This window comes from Lithobates pipiens, unplaced genomic scaffold, assembly GCF_037356315.1.
Source record: "Lithobates pipiens isolate NorthernLeopardFrog02 unplaced genomic scaffold, aLitPip1_a1.2 Scaffold_30, whole genome shotgun sequence".
Classification (NCBI taxonomy): domain Eukaryota; kingdom Metazoa; phylum Chordata; class Amphibia; order Anura; family Ranidae; genus Lithobates; species Lithobates pipiens.
Genome location: NW_027507791.1, coordinates 64,813,887 through 64,839,459, shown reverse-complemented (window position 1 = coordinate 64,839,459; position 25,573 = coordinate 64,813,887). Strand labels below are relative to the sequence as shown.

At 41.4% G+C, this 25,573-nt stretch overlaps 1 protein-coding gene and 1 long non-coding RNA gene across 3 annotated transcripts in view; one reads left to right on the top strand and one right to left on the bottom strand.

Annotated features, from left to right (window-relative positions):
- LOC143942934 (uncharacterized) overlaps positions 1–487 on the top strand; it is a 383,250-nt gene extending 382,763 nt beyond the window's left edge. Inside the window, exon 5 of the long non-coding RNA XR_013264860.1 lies at positions 200–487. This is a non-coding gene — a long non-coding RNA (uncharacterized LOC143942934). The remainder of the gene's footprint in view (positions 1–199) is intronic.
- KCNH5 (potassium voltage-gated channel subfamily H member 5) overlaps positions 1–25,573 on the bottom strand; it is a 518,579-nt gene that overhangs the window by 142,140 nt on the left and 350,866 nt on the right. For both annotated transcript variants that reach the window (XM_077464367.1, XM_077464368.1), the window contains one exon: positions 7,409–7,608. In XM_077464367.1, coding sequence (XP_077320493.1) covers positions 7,409–7,608 — 200 coding nt within the window. The remainder of the gene's footprint in view (positions 1–7,408; positions 7,609–25,573) is intronic.

Below are 25,573 nucleotides of genomic sequence, written 5' to 3'. Positions count from 1 at the left end.
CAAACCTTTCTTCACTTCAATTGCACTTATGATTTACTTTCAGTATATGCTCAAAGCCATTTTACTCATTCTGAAAGTTATGTATCAGCTTTCTTCATGATAATCCCCAGCTGCATTATTTTTAGACAATCTGTTGCTATAACGATCAGGGCAGCTGTTCATTACCATAGAAACCCACGCTTTTTCTTTTATTTGACAGATTGTTATTTAGGCACACATTGACTGAGCAGTTCAGCAGCAAAGACTTCTTGAATGGAATGATGGACAACTCATTGTATAAAAGCCAACCATAACCTAAAAGATCTCTCAACGATTACAGCTGGAGGTGAGAGATGTGCCAATCCTTGCCCCAACTCTTGAACTTTTTATTCCTAGCTCGGGAGAAATGTAACTTTGGCAGATGTGCAATGAAAGGACTGTATACCTTTTCTATAGGGAAAAAAAGGATTCTGGGGAATATCTGCAGGGAATAAAGAGAACTTTCATCAGTTTTTTTACATCTTTGTAAATCCTAATTATTACAAGATGGTTCTCAGTTTGGTTGCAACCTTTGTGATTTTGGGCTGAGTGGAACAGATTTAATAAAGGATTAAAATACCCAGGGGTTTTACATTCTCTCCTGTTGTAGGTATAAAAATAGAAAAACCCAATGAGCACCTGTCCTTTTTGAATGCTTTTTTTTTTTTTTTAGCTTGTACTGATTGTATTTCAGCAAATACGTTTCAGACTTTACCATCATGGTTACTTTCTACCCAACCAACCTCCTCCTTAGGGACCAGGGATGCCCTATTGTCATAACATCAGGTAACAGCATAATGAATAAAATGGTGTAGCACTACCCAAACCACTAAATGATGTGCTTAAATCAAAACTACTATGACAAAAACATTGTCACGTGACTTTTAGGACGTGCGGCTACAAACCCCAAAACAAATGGGACCACTGAACTGACTGTCCAAATTCATGAATAAGAGGGGGGGGGGGGGGGTTGGGACTTTAGATGAGGTGTGCACGGTGGAACCAATCAAATTCACATAGGTACAAACATTTTTATGTTTATTGATAACCAATGATCGACACGGCAACAAACGGCATTGCATGCATTGAACATACAAAGTATTAATGTATAAGACATTTAATGTCTTAATGTACAAGACATAGGTATGTATCACAACATGGCATGAACAAGTAAAGTTATACATAATGATCCTCCATATAGCGGGGCAGACCATAACTTAAATTGGAGTCTCAAGCAGGGTAAAAGCATCTAAAATTTATCAATATATGTAGGATGCATCCAGGGTAGGCTCAATGCATTTCATGGACTTCTATCCACTCATCAGGAGCCAAATGCATCCTTGTTCTAAAAGAAAATGTAACCAATGGTTAGAATACCCATACGGGGAAGGGAAAGTAAATTAAAAGTGAAAGGCCATGCCAAAGATATACACTCTGAATTGAGATTCCAATTATGTTATGACCCCATTATATGGAGGCTCACGATGTATAACTTTACTCGTTCATGCAATTTTGTGATCTATACCTATGTCTAATACATTAATACTTCATATGTTCAATGCATGCAATGATGTTTGTTGCCATGTCCATCAATGGTTATCAATAAACATACAAACCTATGTTAATTTGATTGGTTCCACCATGGACTCATCTAAAATCCCAACCTCCCCCCTCTTATTCATATGTAGAGGGATGGGAGACATGAACCTTCCCTCACATTCCATTTAAAGTCCCATTTTCTCCTCCTCTAGTATTTGACTGTCCAAATTCAGAACACCTAACCAACCAAACAGGACTTAAAATGCATCAATAACACTCCAAAGTGCTCTACTCCTACCAGCCCATCAATGAGAAAAGAGCCTCGCAAACAGTGAAAAGCTTTGACGTTTTAAAGCTTTTGAAGCGTTGAAGGATACCGAATCACAACAAAATCTAATGTTAGATCTATACAACATCTACGCGCATCATTGAGGCCTGTCTAGTATGGCATTATTTTTTTCTAAATATCCAACATACATCTTTGTATTATTTGATGATATGACTGCAAAAAAGTCTCTTTGATGACCATGTGTTTTAGACTTTGTTGCAGGGAGGGTGACCAGTACAAAAGGGTATGCACAGTTCAGGAACCAGTCCAGGCTCTTACTTGCTCTGTTTAAAGGATACATTCACCTTTGGGAACATGTTACATGTTCCACCTGATGTTTCCACTGCTGTAGCCACTGACACCCACCCCCTATGGCAGCAGTACATGGAGAAGTTCCCTGTACTAGTGGTAACTGTTTGAAAACAGGGCTCAACCCACACAGGTCTGTGTGTCTGAATGAACTACAAGCCCCCGACATGCTTATGGCTGTCAGCTTGTAGTTTGCAGTTAACTACCATGGCGCAGTGGAGTGCTGTGGTAGTTCATTGATTCTTCCTGTCAGGAAGTATCGGCTTACCCATATGGGATGTATGGGTTACCGATACACTGACAGGGTGCAGGAGACCTGCATGGATGGCATCAGCAATCTGCTGGTGCAATATTTTACAGGCTCCTACTACAAAAAAATCCAGTATTCTTTTCAAACCAGCAGTTTATGGTGATAGTTAACAGTCAGTTCTTTTAAGCACTTTCATCAACGAATTTAATCACTTAATGAGTGTGCAGGTTTTTTATCGTTTAATTCTTGCCTATGTCCCAAATCTAAGCTGGTCCGACCCCTGCCCCAGATTTCCTGCTTCAGGGTGGCTCCTTTCTCTTGTAGCATCCCATGGAGCTACCCTTGCATGCAGTGTGTCTCCTTCTACATGGTGTACCTCAATAGAAACACATAGCTCTGTAACCTAGGATGACAAGCACCCCCCGGCGCCTCCATCTTTCCAAAGAGACTGTCTGGAGACTGCAAGCTTCATTGCTAATGCTTTCCTGTGAAGATCGGAAGTTCAGGGAAGCAGCACAGAGAGCAGGGGCACTAAAGGCTGAAGGTTTTTATACCTTCATGCATTCTATACATGAAGGTTAAAAAATCTTCTGTGTGCAGCAGCTCTCAATCCTTCCCTGAGCCCCCTTCTGATTCAACGATGTTCACAATAGCCTCAGCTGTATGGGGATTCTCCCTGCTCATTGGCTGAGACAGCAGCGGGAGCCTATTGGCTCACACTGCTATCAATCGCAGCCTGTGAGCCAATGAGTAAGAAGCGGTGGTGGGGCCAAGGTGCGGCTCTGTGTGTCATATGAACACAGAGCATTGGCTCAGAAGTGGCATGTGGCATTCTCTGGGGGCTCTGCTCGACGGGGAGGAGCCAGGAGCGCTGGAGGGGGACCCGAAAAGAAGAAGATCAGAGCTGCTCGGTGAAAAAACACTGCACAGAGCAGGTAAGTATAACATGTTTGTTATTTAAAAAAAAAAAAGCTTTAATATCACTTAAAAGATGTAAAGTACAACTTCTGGGGTAAGATTTTTAACCACTTCAATACAGGGCACTTTCACCCCCTTCCTTCCCAGCCCAATTTTCAGCTTTCAGCGCTCTAGCGCTTTCAGTGACAATTGCGCGGTCATGCTACACTGTACCCAAATGAAATTGTTATCATTTTGTTCGCACAAATAGAGCTTTATTTTGGTGGTATTTATTCACGACTCCGTTTTTTTTTTTTTGCGATATAAGCGCAAAAAAAGCGGAAATTTGGGAAAAAAACAATATTTTCTTTTTTCTATTTGAAAAGAAATCCAATAAAATCAAATTTTGTCATAAATTTAAGCCAAAATGTATTCTGCTACATGTTTTTGGTAAAAAAAATTCCGTTAAGTGTATAATAATTGGTTTGTGTGATCACGGACATATGTACGCAAATGATCATGTACATATGTGTGCAGGTGATCACGTACATATGTGTGCAGATAATCATTGGGACATGTGATTTTAGTGGGACATATGTGGGGGACATGTTTTTATTATTAGGGACATGTGTTTTTATTATTTGGGGACATGTATGTTTTGGGGACATGTGTGTTTTGGGGACATATGTGGGGACTGTGTTTGTACTGTGTGGTGTGTTGTGTGTTTACACTACACTGATGATCAGTGAGTAAAAAGCTGTAAAAAGCAGCTCATACTCACTGATCATCAGCCGGCTGCAGCGTTCTGCTCTCCTCTCCTCAGCGGTGACTTCCGTGTGAGGAGAGGAGAGCCGATTGCCTAGCAACCGGCTGTTTGTTTACATCACATGACGGCCGTGATTGGACACGGCCGTCATGTGATCAGGAGGGCCAATCACAGAGCCCTCCTGCCGATCTGAGATGTGCCGTGTCCGGGTGACACGAGCACATCGGGATCGCGCCGCTGCGCGGGCGCGCGCGCGCGCGCGATCCCGCTACTCCTGAAGGACGTTCCTGAACGTCCTATCAGGATTAGACGGCTCCCACCCGGCCGTATATATGCATTGGCCGGGTGGGAAGTGGTTAACAAATAGTTTACTAGGGAATGATTATTTTGTGCTCAATGTGTTAAGGTTAAGAAATAAGGATTTAAAATTACTGTAAACCTTAATATGGGGGGACCTTGCAGCCCTCTAAACATTGTTGTCTTTAGACTGCTATAATTCTTGGTCTTTCCACTTCTTCCAGCAAAACTTGACAGAAGGTTTCATCCTTCCCCATCCTAGCCGGAGAAAAACGTTTGGATGGAGTTGGGATTTTAAAGGTCCATAGGGATTCATTTAGAATGGAGAGCGAATATCACTATTTACTCTCTATTATACTCATTAATAAAATTATGGTTGCACTATGCAGTGTAAAGTATCCTATGGAGCTGTCTCTACTTACTGTAGAGAAACAGAGTCAGTTATGGGACTTTGATCATTTTTTTAAGCAGCAGTACTGCCATAGTATGGCCATGCCACTGTCTTTTAAATAGACCCCTCAGAGTTACAAAGAAAGCCTTATTCCGTCCTTGAAATCTTTGAAATTACTGTACAGATCATTGAGGAATAATAGAGGCTTTCAGTAATTTTTAACTGAAATGTATCTGAACATCTGTGGAATAAAGATGCTTTGGCAGGTAACCACTTAAGATGTTAAAACGTTAACAAAATTAATGGAATATAATTAATAGCTTAAAGGGTAGAACTCAATGAAGCGCAGAAAGCAGCTGAAATATGATCTCCCGAGTGACACCAAACTTCATCAAACAAGGAAGATAAATATTCCTCCTTTGTTGCCGCTAAGTTGTCACCTAGACTTTTCATCTTTATCCTTTGGGGTGTTCTCACAATACAACTCTATGTTGCGCCAAGCTCACTCTGTTATGAAAGAAATTTAAATTGGTCATATACAACCCTAATTCCAAAAAAAGTTGTGGCGCTGTGTAAAATCTACATAAAAACAGAAGGCAATGATTTGCAAATCTTGTAAACCCATATAATATTCACAATAGAAAATATATCAAATGTTTAAAATAAAATAAAAAGTTGCATTTTAAGAAGAAAAAAAAGAAATTTTGAAACCGACGTCAGCAACCCGTTTCAAAAAAGTAACAGGGCAACAAAAAGCTGGCAAAGCATGTGGCATTAACAAGGAAGAGCAGAACATTTTGCAACTGATTAGGTTAATTGGCAACAAATCAGTAACATGACTGGTTATAAAAAGAGCATCTTAGAGAGTCAGAGTTTCTGAGAAGTAAAGATGGGCAGAGCTTCACCAGTCTGTAAAAAAAGCAGCGTCTAAAAATTGTTGAACAATTTCAAAATAATGTTCAGCGTAAAATTGCAAAGACTTTAAACATATCTACTGCAAATAATATCATCAACAGATTCAGAGAATCTGGAAAAATCTCTGTGTGCAAGGGGCAAAGCCTAAATGCAATATTGGCTGCCGGTGATCTTTGGGCCCTTAGACAGAACAGTATTAAAAACAAGCAATGATTCTGTGATGGGCATCACTGCATGGGCTCAAGAATACTTCCAAAAACCATTGCCTGTGAACAAAGTTCACTGTGCCATCCAAAAATCCAAGCTTAAGCTCATGCAAAGAAGAAGCCATATCTGCACATGATCCAGAAATGCCACCACCTTATCGGTGTCAAAGCTCATTTAAAATGGTCTGTTGCAAAGTGGAATACTGTTCTGTGTTCAGACTAATCAAAATTTGACATTAATTTTAGCAATCATGGGTGCTATGTTCTCTTGACTAAAGAGGAGAGGGACCTTCCGGCTTGTTATCAACGCTCAGTCTAAGAGCCTTCATCTCTGATGGTATGGGGGTGCATTAGTGCATATAGAATGGGCAGCTTGCACAACTGGAAAGGCACATCAATACTGAAAAATGCATCCAGGTTTTAAAGCAGCATATGCTCTTATCCAGGTGATGTCTTTTAGGGAAGGCCTTCCATATTTCACTAGGACAATGCTAAACCACATGCTGCATTTATAACAGCAGCATGGCTTTGAGGTAGAAAAGTCTGGGTGCTTACGTAGCCTGTCTGTAGTCTAGCCCTTATATACCTTATAATATTTGGTGCATCTTGAAACAAAAAATACAAAGACGACCCAAGACCGTTGAGCAGTTAGAATCATTTACCAGGCAAAAACTGGACAACATTCCTCTCCAAAAAGTTTCCAGACATTTAAAAAATGTAGTTAGCAATAAGTGATTTCTTATCAAAACAAAGATTGGAAACATGGATGGATAGGTAACTTAATTAAATTAAAAATTAATTAAATAGAATTTTGCAGTTTGTGGTGCTCACATACAGTTAAGTTCCATTTACCTGTATTTTCACTTGCAACTAGCATAAGTACCTAAATCTTTTGATGACTGTATCTGTCAACTCCTAAACATGAACACTTGGGCTTGAAGATATAGAAACTGTGCTAGGAGCCACTTATGCCATTTTAAACTTTATCTTATCTTTTTTTTTTTTTCTTAATAAAAAAATAAAAATCTTTTGTTTAAATAAACATTTAATACAAGGTGTACCCATTGGCTCAAATCATTATGGGTTTGCTAGATGGGCACAGCAGAGGCTGATTGCCTTCAGACTGTCTTTCTCTGATTGAAAAGAACAAGCCAGGAGAGAGGGGGCATTTGTCAATCTTCCGACTCATTCAGTTGTGTGTAAATGTGGGTTTTAGCTACCGAGCTCTGTAAACAACAAGCTTATATTCAGGACTGAAGCCAAGAAAAGAGAGGCAAAGGGAAAGAGGAACCTAGGGCTCCAACTAATGTTAGCTATACAAGAATGAAAGTTTTATATACAATATTTCAAGTGTTTAATTCTGAGCATAAGCAATAAGACATATGCAGTATATGAAAAAAGAGTATACATTTTCTTTTAAGACTATAATCTACTTTCAGTGAGGCATAAGAAGCAAAAAAAAATGTATAGGGCTTATTTCCTGCACTCATACCTTTTCTGTGTCAATGCCCTTTGACATGGACCACGTTGATACGATATAATCCATGACCCTCTCACTGAGGCCTTTGGGGACCTGATAAAGCTTCAGGAAGTCACGCACATTGTTCAGCACCTCATGGTAGCGGTTAGTGTTGGCATACATCTGCTGGAAAATGGTGGTCACGTTTCCAAAAATAGTTGCATATAGAAGTGCTGCAAAAAAGGAAACACAAAACAACCTTTAGAAACCTGATATAAATGAACAGCTGTGATAATGCTATTACTACAGTTAAAGTGACCTTGCCATAACAGAAGTAACGGAGCTACTATTGTTGACCTCCTAAAATGGCCTGTTGCCCAGGGGGTCTGGTGTCTGTACTCACAGACCTGGAATAAGTATGACAAGTTTCCTTTAATTTCTTTTAATCAAAGCTTTAAGAGGAGCTCCAGTCATTTTTCTGAAAATTAAAAATCAGCTACACAAACTGTAGCTGCTGACTTTTAATAAACAGACACTCACCTGTCCCAGGATCCAGTGCTGTGCTCATGCGTGGGGGTGCCAGGAATCATCTTTGGTCCCCGGCATCTTAACTGTGGGCACCTGGCTGTGACTGATTGCAGCGCCAGCTGGCTGCTCACTGCGCATGCGTGAGCATCACAACATGCGTGTGACCTGTCCCAGAAGACTGTGGGAAGGGAAAATGATCCAAACGAAAGTGGGAACTGGTTTTGACAGGCACCCGCTCCCACCCTCTCCAAAAACAAATTTCAAATGTCAGAGAAGGGTGAGGAGGAGGCGGACCTGCTTTGTCGGGATTATGTCTATTGACGTTGTCCCGTGTACGAGCGGCCTGCACGCCCCCTGTGATCAGCGAGTCTATGAGACTTGACTGATCACGGATCGGAGCAAGGGGTCGATCCTGACCCCTTACCACGTGATCAGCTGTCAGCCAATGACAGCTGATCATGTGACACAACAGAGCCGGTAATCAGCTATTTTTCCTCCTCGCGCTGACAGCGTGAGGAGAAAAACAAAAGCCAATTACCGGCGGCCGTGAGAGGGTCTTTAGTCCCGATCACGGCCAGCTCATCAGTGCCCACCTGCCCCCTGCCAGTGCCACCTACATATTAAAAAAGTGCCCGCCCCCCCATCAGTGCCACCCATCAGTCCCCACAGTGCCACCCATCAGTACCCACAGTGCCACCTATCAGTGCCCACAATCTGCCTCAACAACAGTGCTGCACCCCAGTGCCACATATCCGTGCCCATCAGTGTCATCTACCAGTGCCCATCAGTGCCGCCCATCAGTGCCCAGCAGATCCACCTATCAGTGCCACCTATCAGTGCCCATCAGTCCCATCTATCAGTGGTACCTATCAGTGCCCCTTAGTGCCACCCATCCGTGCCACCCATCTGTGCCATCTTATCTGTGCCCATCTTTGCCCATCAGTGCCGCCTTATCTGTGCCCATCAGTACTGCCTTATCTGTGCCTATCGGTGCCACCTTATCTGTGCCTATTAGTGCCGCCTTAACCGTGCCTATCAGTGCCCACCAGTGCAGCCTATCAGTGCCCACCAGTGCCGCCTCATCAGCGCATTTCAATGAAGGAGAAAAATGACCTGTTTGCAAAATTTTATAACAAACTATGAAACATGATTTTCTATTTTTTTTTATTTTGCACCTTTTTTGTTTGTTTAGCAAAAAATAAAACTCCCAGCTGTAATTTAATACCACCAAAAGAAAGCTCTATTTGTGGGGAAAAAAATGATAAAAATTTAATTTGGGTACAGTGTTGTATGACCGCGCAATTGTCATTCAAAATGCATCAGCGCTGAAAGCTGAAAATTGGTCTGGGCAGGAGGGGGTTTTAAGTGCCCAGTAAGCAAGTGGTTAAAGGAGTTGTAAAATCTCATGGTTTTTCACCATAATATATTCTATGCATTAAGGTGAAAAACGTTCTGTGCTGCATCTGCCCCCCTTTTTCTTAAACAGCTGCTGTCTCGGTTCCTCATTGGATAGATTGATAGCATTGGCTGTCAATCAAATCTAGTGACATGGGAGCAGCAGGCGAGGCTGAATTCTGCTGCTGCAGGACTCGGGAGCACGCCCCCGCATGGGTGCCCCCATGGAAAGCGGATCTCTGTGGGGGTACTCAATGAAGAGGAGGGGCCAGTAGCGCCGCCGGGGGACCCCAGAAAGGGAGGATTGGGGCCGCCTTGTGTAAAACCCTTGCACAAAGCAGGTAAGTATAACATGTTTGTTATTTTTTTTTTTTTTTTAATGAAGCTTTACGATCACTTTAAGTTGTGCTGCTTAGCTTGTTGTCAACCAATATTCCCATCTTCTTTATCTCTGTTTTGCCATATTGTATTTAATTCCAAGCATAGAGATCATGCTTTTCTTTCAGCCTAGTTGAATAACCTTACTTTTTTTTAACACAAAATTATATTTGCTTTATTGTTTTGTTTTATGAACCGACACCCAATTGGCTGTTGCAAACATAATTACTGCACCTTGCCCTGTCTAAAGCCATAAGCAGGTATGAAAACGTTCCTAATTTTAAAGAAAAAAACCCCAAGCTCTGGCAGCTGATGATGGCTTGTAGTTTCTGACAGCGACTCTAATTTACAGCATATCTCACAGGTCTAGGAATATATATGGCATTTCTTGGGCACTTTGTCTCCGGCTAGGTCAACAGTCCATCAATAATGCATGAAGCTATTTCTGAATTTTCACAGATACAATCACAGAGACCTGGAAGCATAACTCTCGCCAGAACATCGTTTTCCTAAAGAAAAACTCACGTATATTTAGCGTGCTATTGGCAAGTGTAGTCAAATATACAGTAAATCACTCTTAAAGTTATAAGTCAAGCTCTGCCTTTCCACGTTAATATGTTATGTGAAAATTGGGTAGGGTGTGGAAGACGCTGGATGAAAGAGGTGACGAGAACTGGTTACTGTAGCAAGGGGACATGATGTATGGCTCTGTTCATAAGGTTCAATTTGTGGATAACTTTGGAGATTAATGTGCTCTGCTCACTCCTCCCGGAATGAAAGATTGCAGACACTATCCACTATTCCTAATTGACCCTTACTGTAGGTCTGTACGGCATACAGAATATACGCATTCAACTATCTTCCCTTGCCCTCTGCAGAAAATAATTTATACTCTTCATATACAGATATCGCCGTTTTTCCCCGAAAGTGAGCAGAATATTAAAAGAAATAACACAATGGGCAGATGCATTTAATGCAGTAACCAGACATTAACACTTATACAGGTCACAAATCCGCTCCATTCAAACTGAGTATATGATAATAAAATGTAGAAAGCAGAGGTCATCTTCAGTGAAAACTGCAAGTTAAAACTATCAGTAGAGATAAAGGCTTCTGAAATATATAACATTGGTCTTTCCCATAAAGTTTGAAGTTCATCCCAAATTTTTTTGCCTACATTTTCTCACTGGTTCTTGATTAAGGCCAATCTCACCTTTTTTTGGTTCAGTAGACAGCCAATTCAAAAAATACTGGATTCATTGATTGTTATGATATACTTTTGTTTCTACTGAAGATAACCTCACTTTTTTTGTTTTAAATAGGGACAGTACTATTATATACTAATATAAAATGTCCCTGATGGCTGCAGTTTAACCTCTTCACTCCTAAGGGTAAAATAAATGTAAATGCCTAAGCACAATTTTGCAACTTTGACAAGTGTTCATAAAACTGTACATAGCGTCACAACTACTTTGTGTATCCAGATGGATTATACCTTGTTTTTTTTTCAGGACAAATTGGGCTTTCTTTTGGTGGTAAGTGGTAACAGATATCTTCAGATTTTTTTTGTTATTAGCAAAGGAATACTGACCCAAAATAGTAAAAAAATAAAAAGTATATATTTTTTAAATTTAGCTGTATATGTCTTGCTATTATCATAATTTACCACCAAAGAACAACGCAAAATAAATACTCCTGATTGCAGTGATACCACAAATGTGTATGCTATTTGTTCTTTGTACCCGTACTAGTACATCCCAGAAACAATGGCGCACATTTTTTTTTTATCCTGCCTAAAACACAGTGACATTGATGCGGATATTAATTTTTAATTATTTTTTTTATTCTACCCAAATTATGCTGACCTTGACATTTGACCCGACCACAACACTAACCCTGGCAAACCTTATTCATGTTATTTTTATTTATTTTGTTCATTTTTGTTAGATTGTTTTTTCTTTTACACTTTGGTTTGTTTACATTTCCCTCTCCTGCAAGAGGAGAAAGATGCAATGTATTTTTCTCTTCATTGAGACGAGGAAGTAATCACAGGGGCGGGCTCCCAGTGATCGATAGTCAATCAGACGTTATCACAGTGATCAGGTGAACCGAAACTGTGAGTCTCAGGTCCCAATCCTTAGTACGAGACCCAGGGCTCTCGGTGAGAGCCCAGTCTCTGTGCAGACAGCATGCTGGGTGACCATAAAGGGAGAAAACGCATATATGCGCCCCCCCACGGAAAAAAGACCACTTCCGTGAGGCCACATGCATAGTATGTGTGCGGTTGGCGGGAAGGGGTTAAGTTGAAATCTTCCATTCTCAATTTCCCCCACAGCAGTAATTTTTCAGTGCTTTTGGAGTTAATAAAGCTAAAGGAACGTGGCACAGACACTCATTAAGAGTGGCAATTATGCCTGCCCATTTTGTCCTTCTCCATTCATAGACGCTATAGCTGTAGCTATAGCCTCCATGAATGAAAAACAATGAATGGAGCTTTTATTCATCCATCCGTCCTCCATTCCTAGTCAGCTTTTCATTCACGTATGACTTTTCTAAATGAAATAGGGAGATAGTAATGCCCTGTACACACGGTCAGACTTTGCGACGGAAAATGTGCAATTGGATTGTGTTGTCAGAAAATCCGATCACGTGTAGGCTCCATCTGACTTTTGCCATCTGAATTTCCGACACACAATGTTTGAGAGCAGGATCTAAAATTTTACGACAACAAAATTCGATCGTTTAAATTATGTTCGTGTGTAGACAATTCCGACGGACAAAGTGCCACGCATGCTCAGAATAAATTACGAGATGAAAGCTATTGGCTACTGGCCTGTTTATAGTCTCGTCGTATGTGTTTTACGTCACCGCGTTCAGAACGATCGGATTTTCTGACAACTTTGTGCGACCGTGTGTATGCTAGACAAGTTTGGGCCAAAATCCGTCTGAAAAAATCCGATGGATTTTGTCGTCGGAAAGTCCAACCGTGTGTACAGGGCATTAGAGTGGGCAGTCAGTACTCTTCATGCCTGTCTCAGGGTCCTTGGCTCTATTAACCACCAGGCTGGTAATCTTCCGATGCCCTAGGGGATCAAGGGTGGCAGATTTCAACAGAAGCAGCAGCCATCAGCACAAGGGACACTTCATATTTATATAAAGTACTGTGTCTTGCTTTGATGTTTAAAGATATGTCTGACTAAACCAAAGTAGGCCGTAGATGGATCAAAATTCAACTGGTTCAGCAGGGAACATATTAATTTCAATCCATATGTGGCCACCTTATTTGATAGAAGGTAGTCATTAGATCAGCTTCTCAGCTTCTGTCAAACGTGAATGTTGGAAACTTTTGTTGATCAGTCTATTCTGTTGATCAGTGTATTCTGACAGCGGAGAGTCCACCTGTCACAATATAATGTCTCGGGGGGGGGGGGGGGGGGGGGGGTTGGGATTCCTTCATCCATCTTGCTTGTGTGGTTTGAGGAATTCATCCATTATTTTTTTCATTTAGCCTGCTAGCTGAATGGCCACCTTTACCCTTAAAGCACCAATTACATACAGACCACACAGCCGAGTGCCCACTCACCCTGGGGCAGCGGAAGCCTATGTCAGAGCAGTATCTTATATAAATCAATTGTCCTAAAGAGTAAGGCCACGTACACACAGGCGGATTGTCTGCCCAACTAAGTTCGTCAGACAATCCGACAGACAGTCCGTCCAAATTTTGAATGAACGGACTTGACCACACACGATGAACAGACAGTCCACTGAAAACTTGCGCGATGACGTGTACGGCACGTACGACGGGACTAGAAAAACGACGTCCAATACACTGCAATGCAACCTTCGGCCGTGTAAATCCTTTCTGAGCATGCGCCATACTTAGTCCGTCCAACTTGCCTACACACGAGCGGACTGTCCGCTGAAACCAAGTTTGGACGGACAAAACCAAGTTTGGACGGACAAAATTACGGAAATTCCGAAAGACAAAGTCCGTCAGACTGTCCGCTGAAAAAGTCCGCTGAAGCCCACACATAAGCGGATTGTCCGCTGAAACACGGTTCAGCGGACTAAGTTGGGCAGACAATCCGCCCGTGTGTACGCGGCCTAACATTTCCATTTTGTAACTGGTTTCAAACAGTCCAGTTGACTCATTTTTGCACATTCAGATTCGGGACCTTCAGGCAAATGAGGATAATGGCAATTATACTGTAAGGATTTAGTTCAGTTTCCAATATGGAATAAACTGTAAGCAGTTAAACTGTTGGTTAAGGTTATTTTGATAGCGGAGTCCAATTCCTGATTATTATATATGTTGTGCAAAAGTGCAAATAAATGTTGGCTAAGTTTCTCTCATACAAGACATGATGAAATAAATGAAGGCAATAGATAACACACTTTGTATCTCTATCTAGAAATAACATCTACAATGGCTTATTGATTGAGTTGCCGATCTTGATCGTGTTCTAATTTGTTCTCTAAGCGTAGAAAAATAAATGACAAAGCGTTTTTTTTTCCCTCTACTGGGGAATTCACTAATACCTTAACACAACTGGAGCACAAAATCAAAACGCAAACCTTGATCCTTCTGTTAAGTAGTTGGTTTGAAGATGCATTTAAATAATAAAAAATAAATAAAAATTAGCTTGAATGTACCTTCAATTATCACACTGGATTTGAAATCCCCCAAGATTTGGAAATTGAAAAGTAATACATTAAGGTGCTCATCTTACCAAATGCCATCCCTAGTATAATCATATATGGAACATATCAAACAACTGTGATAAATGCACCTCTTTAAATGAGAATTAAAGCCCTACCTAAATAAGAGGGTAGGCGGGTGTGAGGTGTCTTCTCAGGTGAAGCATGCTGACAAAGTCATGCCCAAAGACTAAAAATAAATCAGATATTATTGCTTTGACATCCTGATAGGTCTATGCACTACTGGGCGCTACTGAGACTGGATGCCGGTTATGACACACTAAGGGCTTGTTTACACTTGCTTCAAAACAAGGCTTCAGAAACACATTTTAAAGCTCTCTTAACGCCAGTCAAAGCTCCTGTCACTAAATTAAATGGCTAGGTTACTATCTTGTTTAAACCTTGTGTTTGCTTTACTTCAAAAACCTCATGTTGCTTTGGTGGGGCCTTAAAGCATCTTCAAAGCCTCCATAGAAGTCTATGACAAAGCTCGCTTAAAGCACCTGCAGCTTTTGAGAGGCTTTAATTCAGCTTTAGCTTCACTTTGTTTAAGGTCTAGTTTACAGTTGCTTCAAAACAAAGCTTTGGAAAGGCTTTGTTAAAGCTCTCCGAACAGCAGTCAAAGCCCCTGGTTAGCTTACAAACCTGTTTACACCTTGCTTTTACTTCACTTCGAAAATGATACCCCACGTTGCTGTTTCAAAGCATCCATAGAAGTCTATGGCAAAGCTCGCTTGAAGCACCTGCAGCTTTTGAGAGATTTTAACTCAGCTTTAGCTTCACTTTGTTTTTGAGAAATTGCAGGTATGAGACATCCACACATGCACACATCTGCCAAGCTTCAACAGAGCATCACTGAAGCTTCACTGAAGCATCACCCAAGCATCAAAAACACATCATAAAAGCATGTTGAAGAGGTAGACGCTTTAATGTGCGTCAAAGTGTAAATGAGCCCTTCGAGAAATTGCAGGTATGAGATATTCACACACACACAGGGCATTTGCCAAGCTTCAACAAAGTTTCAAAAGAGAATCACCGAAGCATCACTGAAGATTAATCAAAGCACCACCGAAGCTTCCATCAAAGCATCAAAAACACATCATAAAAGCATGTTGAAGTGGTAGGCGCTTTAATGTGTGTTGATGCCAAAACAAGTATAAATGAGTCCTAACATACAAGTGAGAGGGTATTATATTTATACTAAATCAGTGTTCATCAACCCTGTCCTCAGGGCCCAATAACAGGTCAGGTTTTATGTATTACCTTGGGGGAGATGTAGACTAGAATACAACAATCATTGAGCAGCAAATGATATCACCTGTGATGTATTTCAGTTATCTTGCAAACTTGGCCTGTTAGAGGGTCCTGAGGACAGGGCTGATGACCACTGTACTACATGATCAAACTATGGGGTTAGAATGGAGGATTCACTTTCACTCTCTGCCTCCCCCCATTGCAGCCTGTACTGACTTGGTTGCCACCACCCCTGCCCTCCAGGGGGCATTAGGAGTGTGGCGTCTACCCCCTATTTTCTGGACCCCCTTAAGGTGAAAAACCGTCTTTATTGCAGCTGGCTCTCCAGAGGTCCTGTTTTACTTGCCTGAGCTTGATCGTTCCACTGTCAGGGACGAGCACACCCGCTCCAGCCTGATTGACTAGATCGAGAGCAGCACAGCCATTGACTCCTGCTGCTGTCAATAAAATCCAATGACGTGGGAGCTGGGGGTGGAGACAAGTCCCATTGTCTGTGTCAATGGACGCAGCAGCAAGACACAGGAGCGAGCCCACATGGGTGCCCCAAGAGAGAGGGCTGCTCCAACGGGGCACTCGAGAAGAGGAGGAGCCAGGAGCACAGCTGAAGGACCCCAGAAGAGGGGGATCAGGGCCACTCTGTGCCAAACCAACTGCACAGAGGAGTTAAGTATGGCATGTTAGTTTTTTTGTTATAAAAAAAAAGGAAGGTTTAGTTATCCTTAGTTATAAGTCTGCATATTGCTACATAAAGATCAATTCACACAAATGCGTAATTTGTATATTATTTGGAATGGGACATTCTAAGGGGATATAATGAATGGGAGGAATTTCTAATAGACTTGCATCTGACAGATTATTCAGTGTTTACATTTATATAAAAAAGAGAGGAGTCATTGTATGAATATTCTGCCTGAAGTACAGTGGGACCTGCACTAATCCGAAAATCTTTTTTCAGGTAAAAAATTTGCATCTATTTTTTTTACTTGGAGCCTGTAAAGCATTGCACATATAGGACTTCTGCAGACTTGTCATTGTATCCGTCTGCTCATAGCTTGTACAGGCATGTACACTGACAAGAAGAGATCATGAACTACCAGAACGCACAACAGCGCCATAGTAGTTCATCGAGAACTACCGCAAAGGCTGTCGGTACTTGTAGTTTCACAGAACTCTGAATAAATGAATGACGTGGCTGGGCAGGCAGAGACCCACACAGCTGCCTTTTTTTTTCAAAATAGTGACAGTGAGTGGGGGGAGAAGATCCCTCACTTGCTGTAATTAGAGGCAGCAGGCACTGGCTGCAGGAGTGGGAACATGTTACATATTCCACTCTATAAACTGCTGGAACATGCAACATGTTCCCAAAGATGAACCAATCCTTTAATTTATATACATCAACTGGTCGTTTGTTAAACATAACCCAAATATACTGATAAAAGCACCAACTTCAAATACAATTTGTGCAAATAGTACAAAAATAATTAAAATGCCTAAATACATGTCAAAATCCTTTTACTGTGGACCAACAAAGATGTATATATAAAAAATATATATAAAACTTTTTGAAGACCCCTTGTATATATACACTGTATATATTTACAGCCATATACACACACACACACACAAATACAGCTATTCCTTTAATGCTCATCATTAAGCAGAACATGTGAGATTATTTGTGGCCACGGTACATTGTATAGTAGGTAGAAGGTTCCACTGTACTCACAATCCAAACAAAGGGCCACACACCAAAGACATTAAACTCCAGCCAAGATTTATTGCAACAACATCACACCGCTCACTCCGACCCCGACATGCCATGCCATGCCATGCCATTGGGTTTATCCAACATGTAGAAGGTCTGTTACATTGACTAATGGCACTCTGACATCAGCCAATGCTCATTATGCTCCGTAATTATTCATAAGGATGACTTGCACATGAAAAATGTCATTCTTATTTACGGTATATATCAAAGTAAAACATAGGGACACTACCCTACTCTATATTTGCTTAACCCCTTGAGTACCAGCCTATAATACCCCGTCACTGCCAGGCGATTTTTCAGTTTTTAGAATTCTGATAGTTTGAACATAAAAAATAACAGAATAATCCGCGTTGAGGAAATGACAAGGTCAGAGAAAAAAGCAGCTACTAGACAACTGTGATACCAATTGAGCACAAGCAATAAAAAATTCTAAAGCAGCGCTAACTTCAAATACAATTTGTGCAAAAATAATTAAAATACCTAAATACATGTCAAAATCCTTTTACCCTGGACCAAAGATGTTTATATAAAAAAAATATATAAAACATATAAAGTGCAAGTTCTTTGTAAAATAAGTGAATTGTCCGCCAAATGGCAAATCACGGGTTAACGGCAAGTGTCTTCACATTTCTGCTTCCAGTTAAAAAACACGCTTCCAAAATCACACGCCACCTTTTAGAAAGCCCAGAGACTGTACATTTGGTGAACAATTCACTTATTTTACACAACACTTGCACTTTATAGGTTTTATATATACACCTTTGTTGGCACAGTGTTTAAAGGATTTTTGACATTTATTTATGCACTTTAATTATTTTTGCACATATGGTATTTGAATTTAGCATTGCTCAATCACGCATCACTGTACCTAAATTCATTTTATATATTTTTTTTTTTGAGAGGGATGGGACTTTCTTTTGGTGGTATTTAATACCCATTGGGTTTTTATGTTTTACTATAAGGGGAAAAAAATCTTTTTGACGTAAAAAAGGTTTCTCTTAATTCTGCTAAACTAAAAATTCCAGAATAGTACAATAGTACAACCCCCACCCCAATTAAACTTTATTTTGGAAAGTAGACAACCCAATTTGATCTAATTTCTTTGCCACATTTTTTGGGAAATGAAGAAACATGCTGGTATTGAGGAGGTTACACAGTAAGCCTCAGAATTGTGCACTAGATACAGCAAATTGTCAGGTCCTACACAGAGGATGGAAACAATGAAGGGCTTGATGTACTAGTCACATAGCAGGTGGCAGGTTGGAAATCAAGGGATTAATGATCAGATATGCAGGGTAAAGCCGCGTACACACGGGCGGACTGTCTGGCCTACTTAGTCCGCCGAAACACATTTCAGCGGACAGTCCGCTCGTGTGTGGGCTTCAGCGGACTTTTTCAGCGTGCAGTCTGGCGGACTAAGTATTTCGGAATTTCTGTAATAAAGTCCGTCGGACTCGCATTTCAGCGGACAATCCGCCCGTGTGTGTGCCAGTCCGCCGTACTTTTGAAATGAGCAGACTTTTCCCGCCCGGAGAAAAGTCCGCTCATTTCGAGCGGGTATCCAGGTAGGCGGGGCCCGCGACGGAGACATCGCTGGCCCCGCTGCCTGGTATGGACTTAAAGGGGAACCCCAACGCCGAAAAAAATCGGCGTGGGGGTCCCCCCCAAGTCCACAACAGACCCTTGTCCGAGCACGCTACCCGGCCGGGCCAGGAAAGGCTTTCTTCCTCGCCGCCGCCGGCCTCTTCTCCCGACTTCGGGGGTCTTGTCCCCCTCTTCGGTTCTTCTGCCGGGCCACCGTGCCTTCTTATAGCTCTTTTACAGGCGGTGGCCCGGTCTTCTGCCGCCGCCGTCGCTCTTGTACATTGTACCCCATACTCATTCACATAGGGTGGGGGGCCGGTATCCGGGGGCCCCCTTATTAAAGGGGGCTCCCGGATTCCGATAAGCCCCCCGCCCGCAGACCCCGACAACCAACGGCCAGGGTTGTCGGGAAGAGGCCCTTGTCCTCATCAACATGGGGACAAGGTGCTTTGGGGTGGGGGGGGCCGCGCGGCCCCCCCTTCCCCAAGGCACCCCCCCATGTTGAGGGCACGCGGCCTGGTACGGCTCAGGAGGGGGGGCGCTCGCTCGCCCCCCTTTCCTGGCCGGCCAGGTAGCGTGCTCGGACAAGGGTCTGTTGTGGACTTGGGGGGGACCCCCACGCCGATTTTTTTCGGCGTTGGGGTTCCCCTTTAAGTCCATACCAGGCGGCGGGGTCAGCGACGTCTCCTTTGCGGGCCCCGCCTACCTGGAGACGCGTTCGAAATGAGCGGACTTTCCTCCGCGCGTGTGGGCGAGTCCGTTCATTTCAAAAGTAGGGCGGATAGTATGGCGGACTTAGTCCGCCGTATTAGTCCGCTCAAAAAGTGGCGTGTGTGGGCAAGTCCGTTCATTCGAAAGTATGACGGACTGTCCGTCGGATTGTCTGACGGACTAAGTTGGCCAGACAGTCCGCCCCGTGTGTACGCGGCTTAAGGGTTATTATACAGGTCACAAGGAGACAGCATGGTGATGGGATGTGTTGGGAGGGGGGATCATGAAGAGGTTAAGAAATGCAATGATCCATCAATGAAACAGAATGAATAAATCTGCAGCTGCTGAATAGTCACTGAAATAGAATGAATGAATCTGCAGCTGCTGATCTGTTTGCTCTTTCCCCATTTACAAGTATTCAATCTCACTCCTTCCCTGTTTTAGGGAAAGGCTAAGGGTCAACACTGTAAACAGACCATGTGATCTTTGTGATGATCAGTCACAGAGATCACATGGTGCCCAGCCCCTTGGATCAGCTTGGTACAGTGCCTCTGAGTACCGAGCAATCTAATGAGAGCTCAGTACACAGCGATTGCTGGGCAGATCAGCTGGCAGAAGGCTATTTATCTAGTGTCATTTATGAACAGCACTGGGTAAATATAGGGCCGACACTGCACTGGGGTACTGTTTTTTAAATATGTACCCCAGTAGAAAACGAGTCATTAAACATGCAGGCACTGCTTACTACTTTTATATATGTGTTATATTTGTTATATGTGTTTTGTATTTATTTTATTTCAATATTTTTTAAAGCAGTATTAAACCCAAAAGTGTATATATTGCAGCTCACCAATCATTAGCTGTTGTGTCTCTATTGTGTCTTATTTTCATTGTTTAGGCTTCTTTTCCCTCTGTTGTCACCTGTTGATCCAGCCAGTAACACACCTACTGTATTAGAGTTCCCCCCCATTTTGGATGAATGTTCTTCTGGGTAGGCGACGCAATGCACGCCACCAGCAGCTTACTCCTGCCGTGATCACACACAGCCAGAGCCCAGCGGCAGGTACCATGGACTCAATGTCTGCCCGCACCCACCGATCATCCAGCAGATTGGCAGAACTGTGTAAACAAGGCAGATTGCCATTCTGACAGGAGGGAAGGCATGGATCCTGTGTCTCTGCAAAGCATGGGCTAGGATCCATGTCATCTAGGACTAGGATCCTCAAGTATAAGCACCTCCTACAGTTTAGAAAAACACTGGCTAGGCACACACTACAGCACCAATCACTGTATTAGTGTCACTGGTCCCCAAAAAGTGTCAAAAGTGTCATAATCTACACCACAATATCGCAATCCAGCCATAAGTAAGACGCTGATCATTGCCATTACTAGTAAAAAAAAAAAATACATAAATGAAAATAGTCCCATAGTTTGTAGACACTATAACTTATGCGCAAGACAATCATGATAGGCTTATTGGGATTTTTTTTACCAAAAATATGTAACAGAATACATATTGGCTTAAACTGATTTTTTTTGATAAGTTTTATAGCAGAACAAAAAAAAGTATTCGGCCCCCATGAACTTTTCAACCTTTTGCCACATTTCAGGCTTCAAACATAAAGATATAAAAATTTTATTTTTTGTGAAGAATCACCAACAAGTGGGACACAATTGTGAAGTGGAACGAAATCTATAGGATTTTTGAAACTTTTTTAACTAATAAAAAAATAAAAAGTGGGGCGTGCAAAATTATTCGGCCCCCTTGCGTTAATACTTTGTAGAGCTACCTTTTGCTGCGATTACAGCTGCAAATCGCTTGGGGTATGTCTCTATCAGTTTTGCACATCGAGAGACTGAAATTCTTGCCCATTCTTCCTTGCAAAACAGCTCGAGCTCAGTGAGGTTGGATGGAGAGCGTTTGTGAACAGCAGTTTACAGCTCTTTCCACAGATTCTCGATTGGATTCAGGTCTGGACTTTGACTTGGCCATTCTAACACCTGGATACATTTATTTGTGAACCATTCCTTTGCAGATTTTGCTGTATGTTTGGGATCATTGTCTTGTTGGAAGATAAATCTCCGTCCCAGTTTCGGGTCTTTTGCAGACTCCAACAGGTTTTCATCCAGAATGGTCCTGTATTTGGCTGCATCCATCTTCCCCTCAATTTTAACCATCTTCCCTGTCCCTGCTGAAGAAAAGCAGGCCCAAACCATGATGCTGCCACCACCATGTTTGACAGTGGGGATGGTGTGTTGAGGGTTATGAGCTGTGTTGCTTTTATGCCAAACATATAGTTTTGCTTCGTGGGCAAAAAGTTTGATTTTGGTTTCATCTGACCAGAGCACCTTCTTCCACATGTTTGGTGTGTCTCCCAGGTGGCTTGTGGCAAACTTTAGACGAGACTTTTTATGGATATCTTTGAGAAATGGCTTTCTTCTTGCCACTCTTCCATAAAGGCCAGATTTGTGCAGTGTACGACTGATTGTTGTCCTATGGACAGACTCTCCCACCTCAGCTGTAGTTCTCTGCAGTTCATCCAGAGTGATCATGGGCCACTTGGCTGCATCTCTGATCAGTCTTCTCCTTGTCTGAGCTGAAAGTTTAGAGGGACGGCCAGGTCTTGGTAGATTTGCAGTGGTCTGATACTCCTTCCATTTCAAAATGATCGCTTGCACAGTGCTCCTTGGGATGTTTAAAGCTTGGGAAATCTTTTTGTATCCAAATCCGGCTTTAAACTTCTCCACAACAGTATTACGGACCTGCCTGGTGTGTTCCTTGGTCTTCATGATGCTCTCTGCGCTTTCAACAGAACCCTGAGACTATCACAGAGCAGGTGCATTTATACAGAGACTTGATTACACACAGGTGGATTCTATTTATCACCATCAGTCATTTAGAACAACATTGGATCATTCAGAGATCCTCGCTGAACTTCTGGAGTGAGTTTGCTGCACTGAAAGTAAAGGGGCTGAATAATTTTGCACGCACCACTTTTCAGTTTTTTATTTGCTAAAAAAGTTTAAATTATCCAACAGATTTCGTTCCACTTCACAATTGTGTCCCACTTGTTGGTGATTCTTCACAAAAAATTCAATTATATGTATATATATACACACACACACACTTTTTATTTTTTTTAGCGCAAAAAATAAAAAAAACGCAGAGGTGATCAAATACCACCAAGACTGTGGGGGAAAAAAATTATTTGGGTACAGCGTCGCATGACCGCACAATTGTCAGTTAAAGTAACACAGTGGCGTGTCACCAAAAAATGGCCTGGTTATCAAGGGGGTAAGCCTTTTGTGGTTCACAAGTGGTTCAAGTATATGTCTATTCAAACATAACTTCTTATTTTTTGTCAGTAAGAGTGGAAAAGAACTCCTGTCATGTTTTATCCCGGATCCCTGTGGAATGCTTTACCCTTGCTTCCTGTCCTTTTAGGCTTTTTGTCAGATAGGACATTTAGTTTATATTAGCTAAATACAATCCAGGTGCATCAAAACAAAATGTGTGTAGTGTCTTACAATTAATTTTCTTTAGAAAGCAGCCACAGCCTGAGTAGAAAAGCCTGTTCCATGTCAGCATGCTGTATAGAAATGCTGCAAACCATGTTTGCACTATGTGCAGAAACAATAGCTTCTCTGTAGAGATCTGACCCAACCCCTGCTGAGTCAGCGATAGAGCTCTCCAATTAGCAGGAAGCGTGTTCTTTTTGGAATGTTGAGCTGTAGCTCTCTGCGGACAGACAAATTCTTTAACACACTGAGCAAGTGTCCTCTGTAACAAGGAGCAAGGGGATAGGCTTCTCTACCCAGACTGTGGCTGCTTTCTAAAGAAAACCAAATGTATGACTTTGCATACCTGTAGTTCTTATGCACCTCAAATGTATTTAGCGGATTTCAAATTAAAGTCCAGTTGAGCTTTAAATTAAAATGCTTGTGCCAGAATTTAGCTTTAAGATTTCTGCAATAATAACTTAAAATATTTGCTCACTTAAATCATTCTATACTTTATCCCTTTAAAGAACTCAAATGGGTTCTTCAGCAACCAAAATTCTGCAATGACAAATTATTTCAAATTCTGCCAGAAGCTTAATAAAATAGGTTCTGGATATTCAGCATTGTTAACGTAATAGACATAAGATGAATTCCTTGAACATTCCAGCAGATTTATGTGCATTCATTCTCATTAGATTCAAAATGGTTATTACCTAATAATGGCGTTTTTCTTGATTTATTTTTAAGGGACAGATGTATTGTTGAAGTGTCACCTACACCCCGCATCCTTTTCTTCAACCCTCATTCCTCCTCTCAATTATGAAAATAATCTTATTCTAATCTAGGTAAGAAATGCTAGGAACAGAGACACATTCTGATTCTCCTTTGTCACTTTGTCGTAAAGAGTGAAGGTAGAGGGTAATAAAATGCAGTCAGAAATGTGAAATCATCACAATACAATGATCTTCTCATTTGCTTAGTTTAAGGCACAGCACGGGGAGGGTGACGAGGAAAAAGGACGATGAAGACAGATCAAACAGAATAATACATGTAAAGTCCTTACAGCAACACCAGGAGCGGAACTCTCATTGACTGATAGATCCAAAAGTTTGAGAATTCGACACTGATCAAAAACTGAACAGAAGATCTTAGACACCCCACAAAAAAATGAATCGTTAGTCATGTGATGTACAGTGCTGATGCCATAAGGGGCATGTTCTAGGTTTTTTTGCACTTGACAAACTAGATAATAGAAAAGAAGTTGACTTAATTGGAAAAATATTTCAGACTGGCTGATAAGTAACGCTGAGTTTTAATTTTCCCTGACATTTCTGCAAAACTGGAGATTTTCATGAAATTAGTCCATTTTGAAATATTGAAGTAAATTGGCAAGGCATAATAATTTTTTGTTGGTAACCTAAAGGCACACAAAAATGGCAACAGCAGCTCAATAAGCTTCAGCTTGAGAGTTTGCACTCAGCTGAAGCTACAGTATATCACTGGTGTAATAAAACTGCACAAGTATAACAAGATACTTAAAGTGAGCCCAATAATGAAGCAACTTGTTTGAATAATCCATGATATAAACATAACTGAATAGATCCAGTGTCACTACTAGAGATGAGAAACATTTTGAGATTCTGCTTGACCTCAATTTTGGTAAATAATTGGGATATTTAGCAGAATTTTTGCCTTTTCAGTGAAAGTATTTGAGTTTGTTGGAGAGTCTAAATTACATTTTTTTGGTGGTTTTTAAGGGTGCAATGGACTCTAAACATATCCTGAGGGTTACATGAGCGCCTTCCAACTTTTTCTAGACCTGTTTACAAAATGTCCTCATACTAATTGGGATATGATGCAAGATATTAAGGAATGGTACCTAAACCTAATCCACTGTTTAGAAACAAATCCTTGTGAGCACTATGTGAGTGCTGACATTATGATTATGAAAATAAGAAAGCTAATTTCAACAAAATGTAGTTTCAATTTGTAATTTTTCAGCTAAATCAAATTTCTTCTAAATCACTTCACTAATTTCTGATTAATAACAAGGAACAAGGAACAAGTGGGACGGTTTCACTGAATGTAAACGCTTAGCTTTGTCAAATATTTTGTGCCACTGCATGTCAACCTAATACTCATTAGCTGCGAGTCTGGCAAATTGATTGGACAAAGGTACAACAGCCACCAGCAAGAAAAAAACACTAGCTTCTCCGTTTCCCGGAGATAAATCAAAGGTCTTCATGTTACCGTACCTATACACTATTTAATATCAAAGCCCAAGAAACCATGCATTCTTTTTCATGCAGTCTCAATTTTCTTAATGGAATTGTTGGAGATGAAATCAATAATCTTATAACCCCAAACTATATTAATTTCTT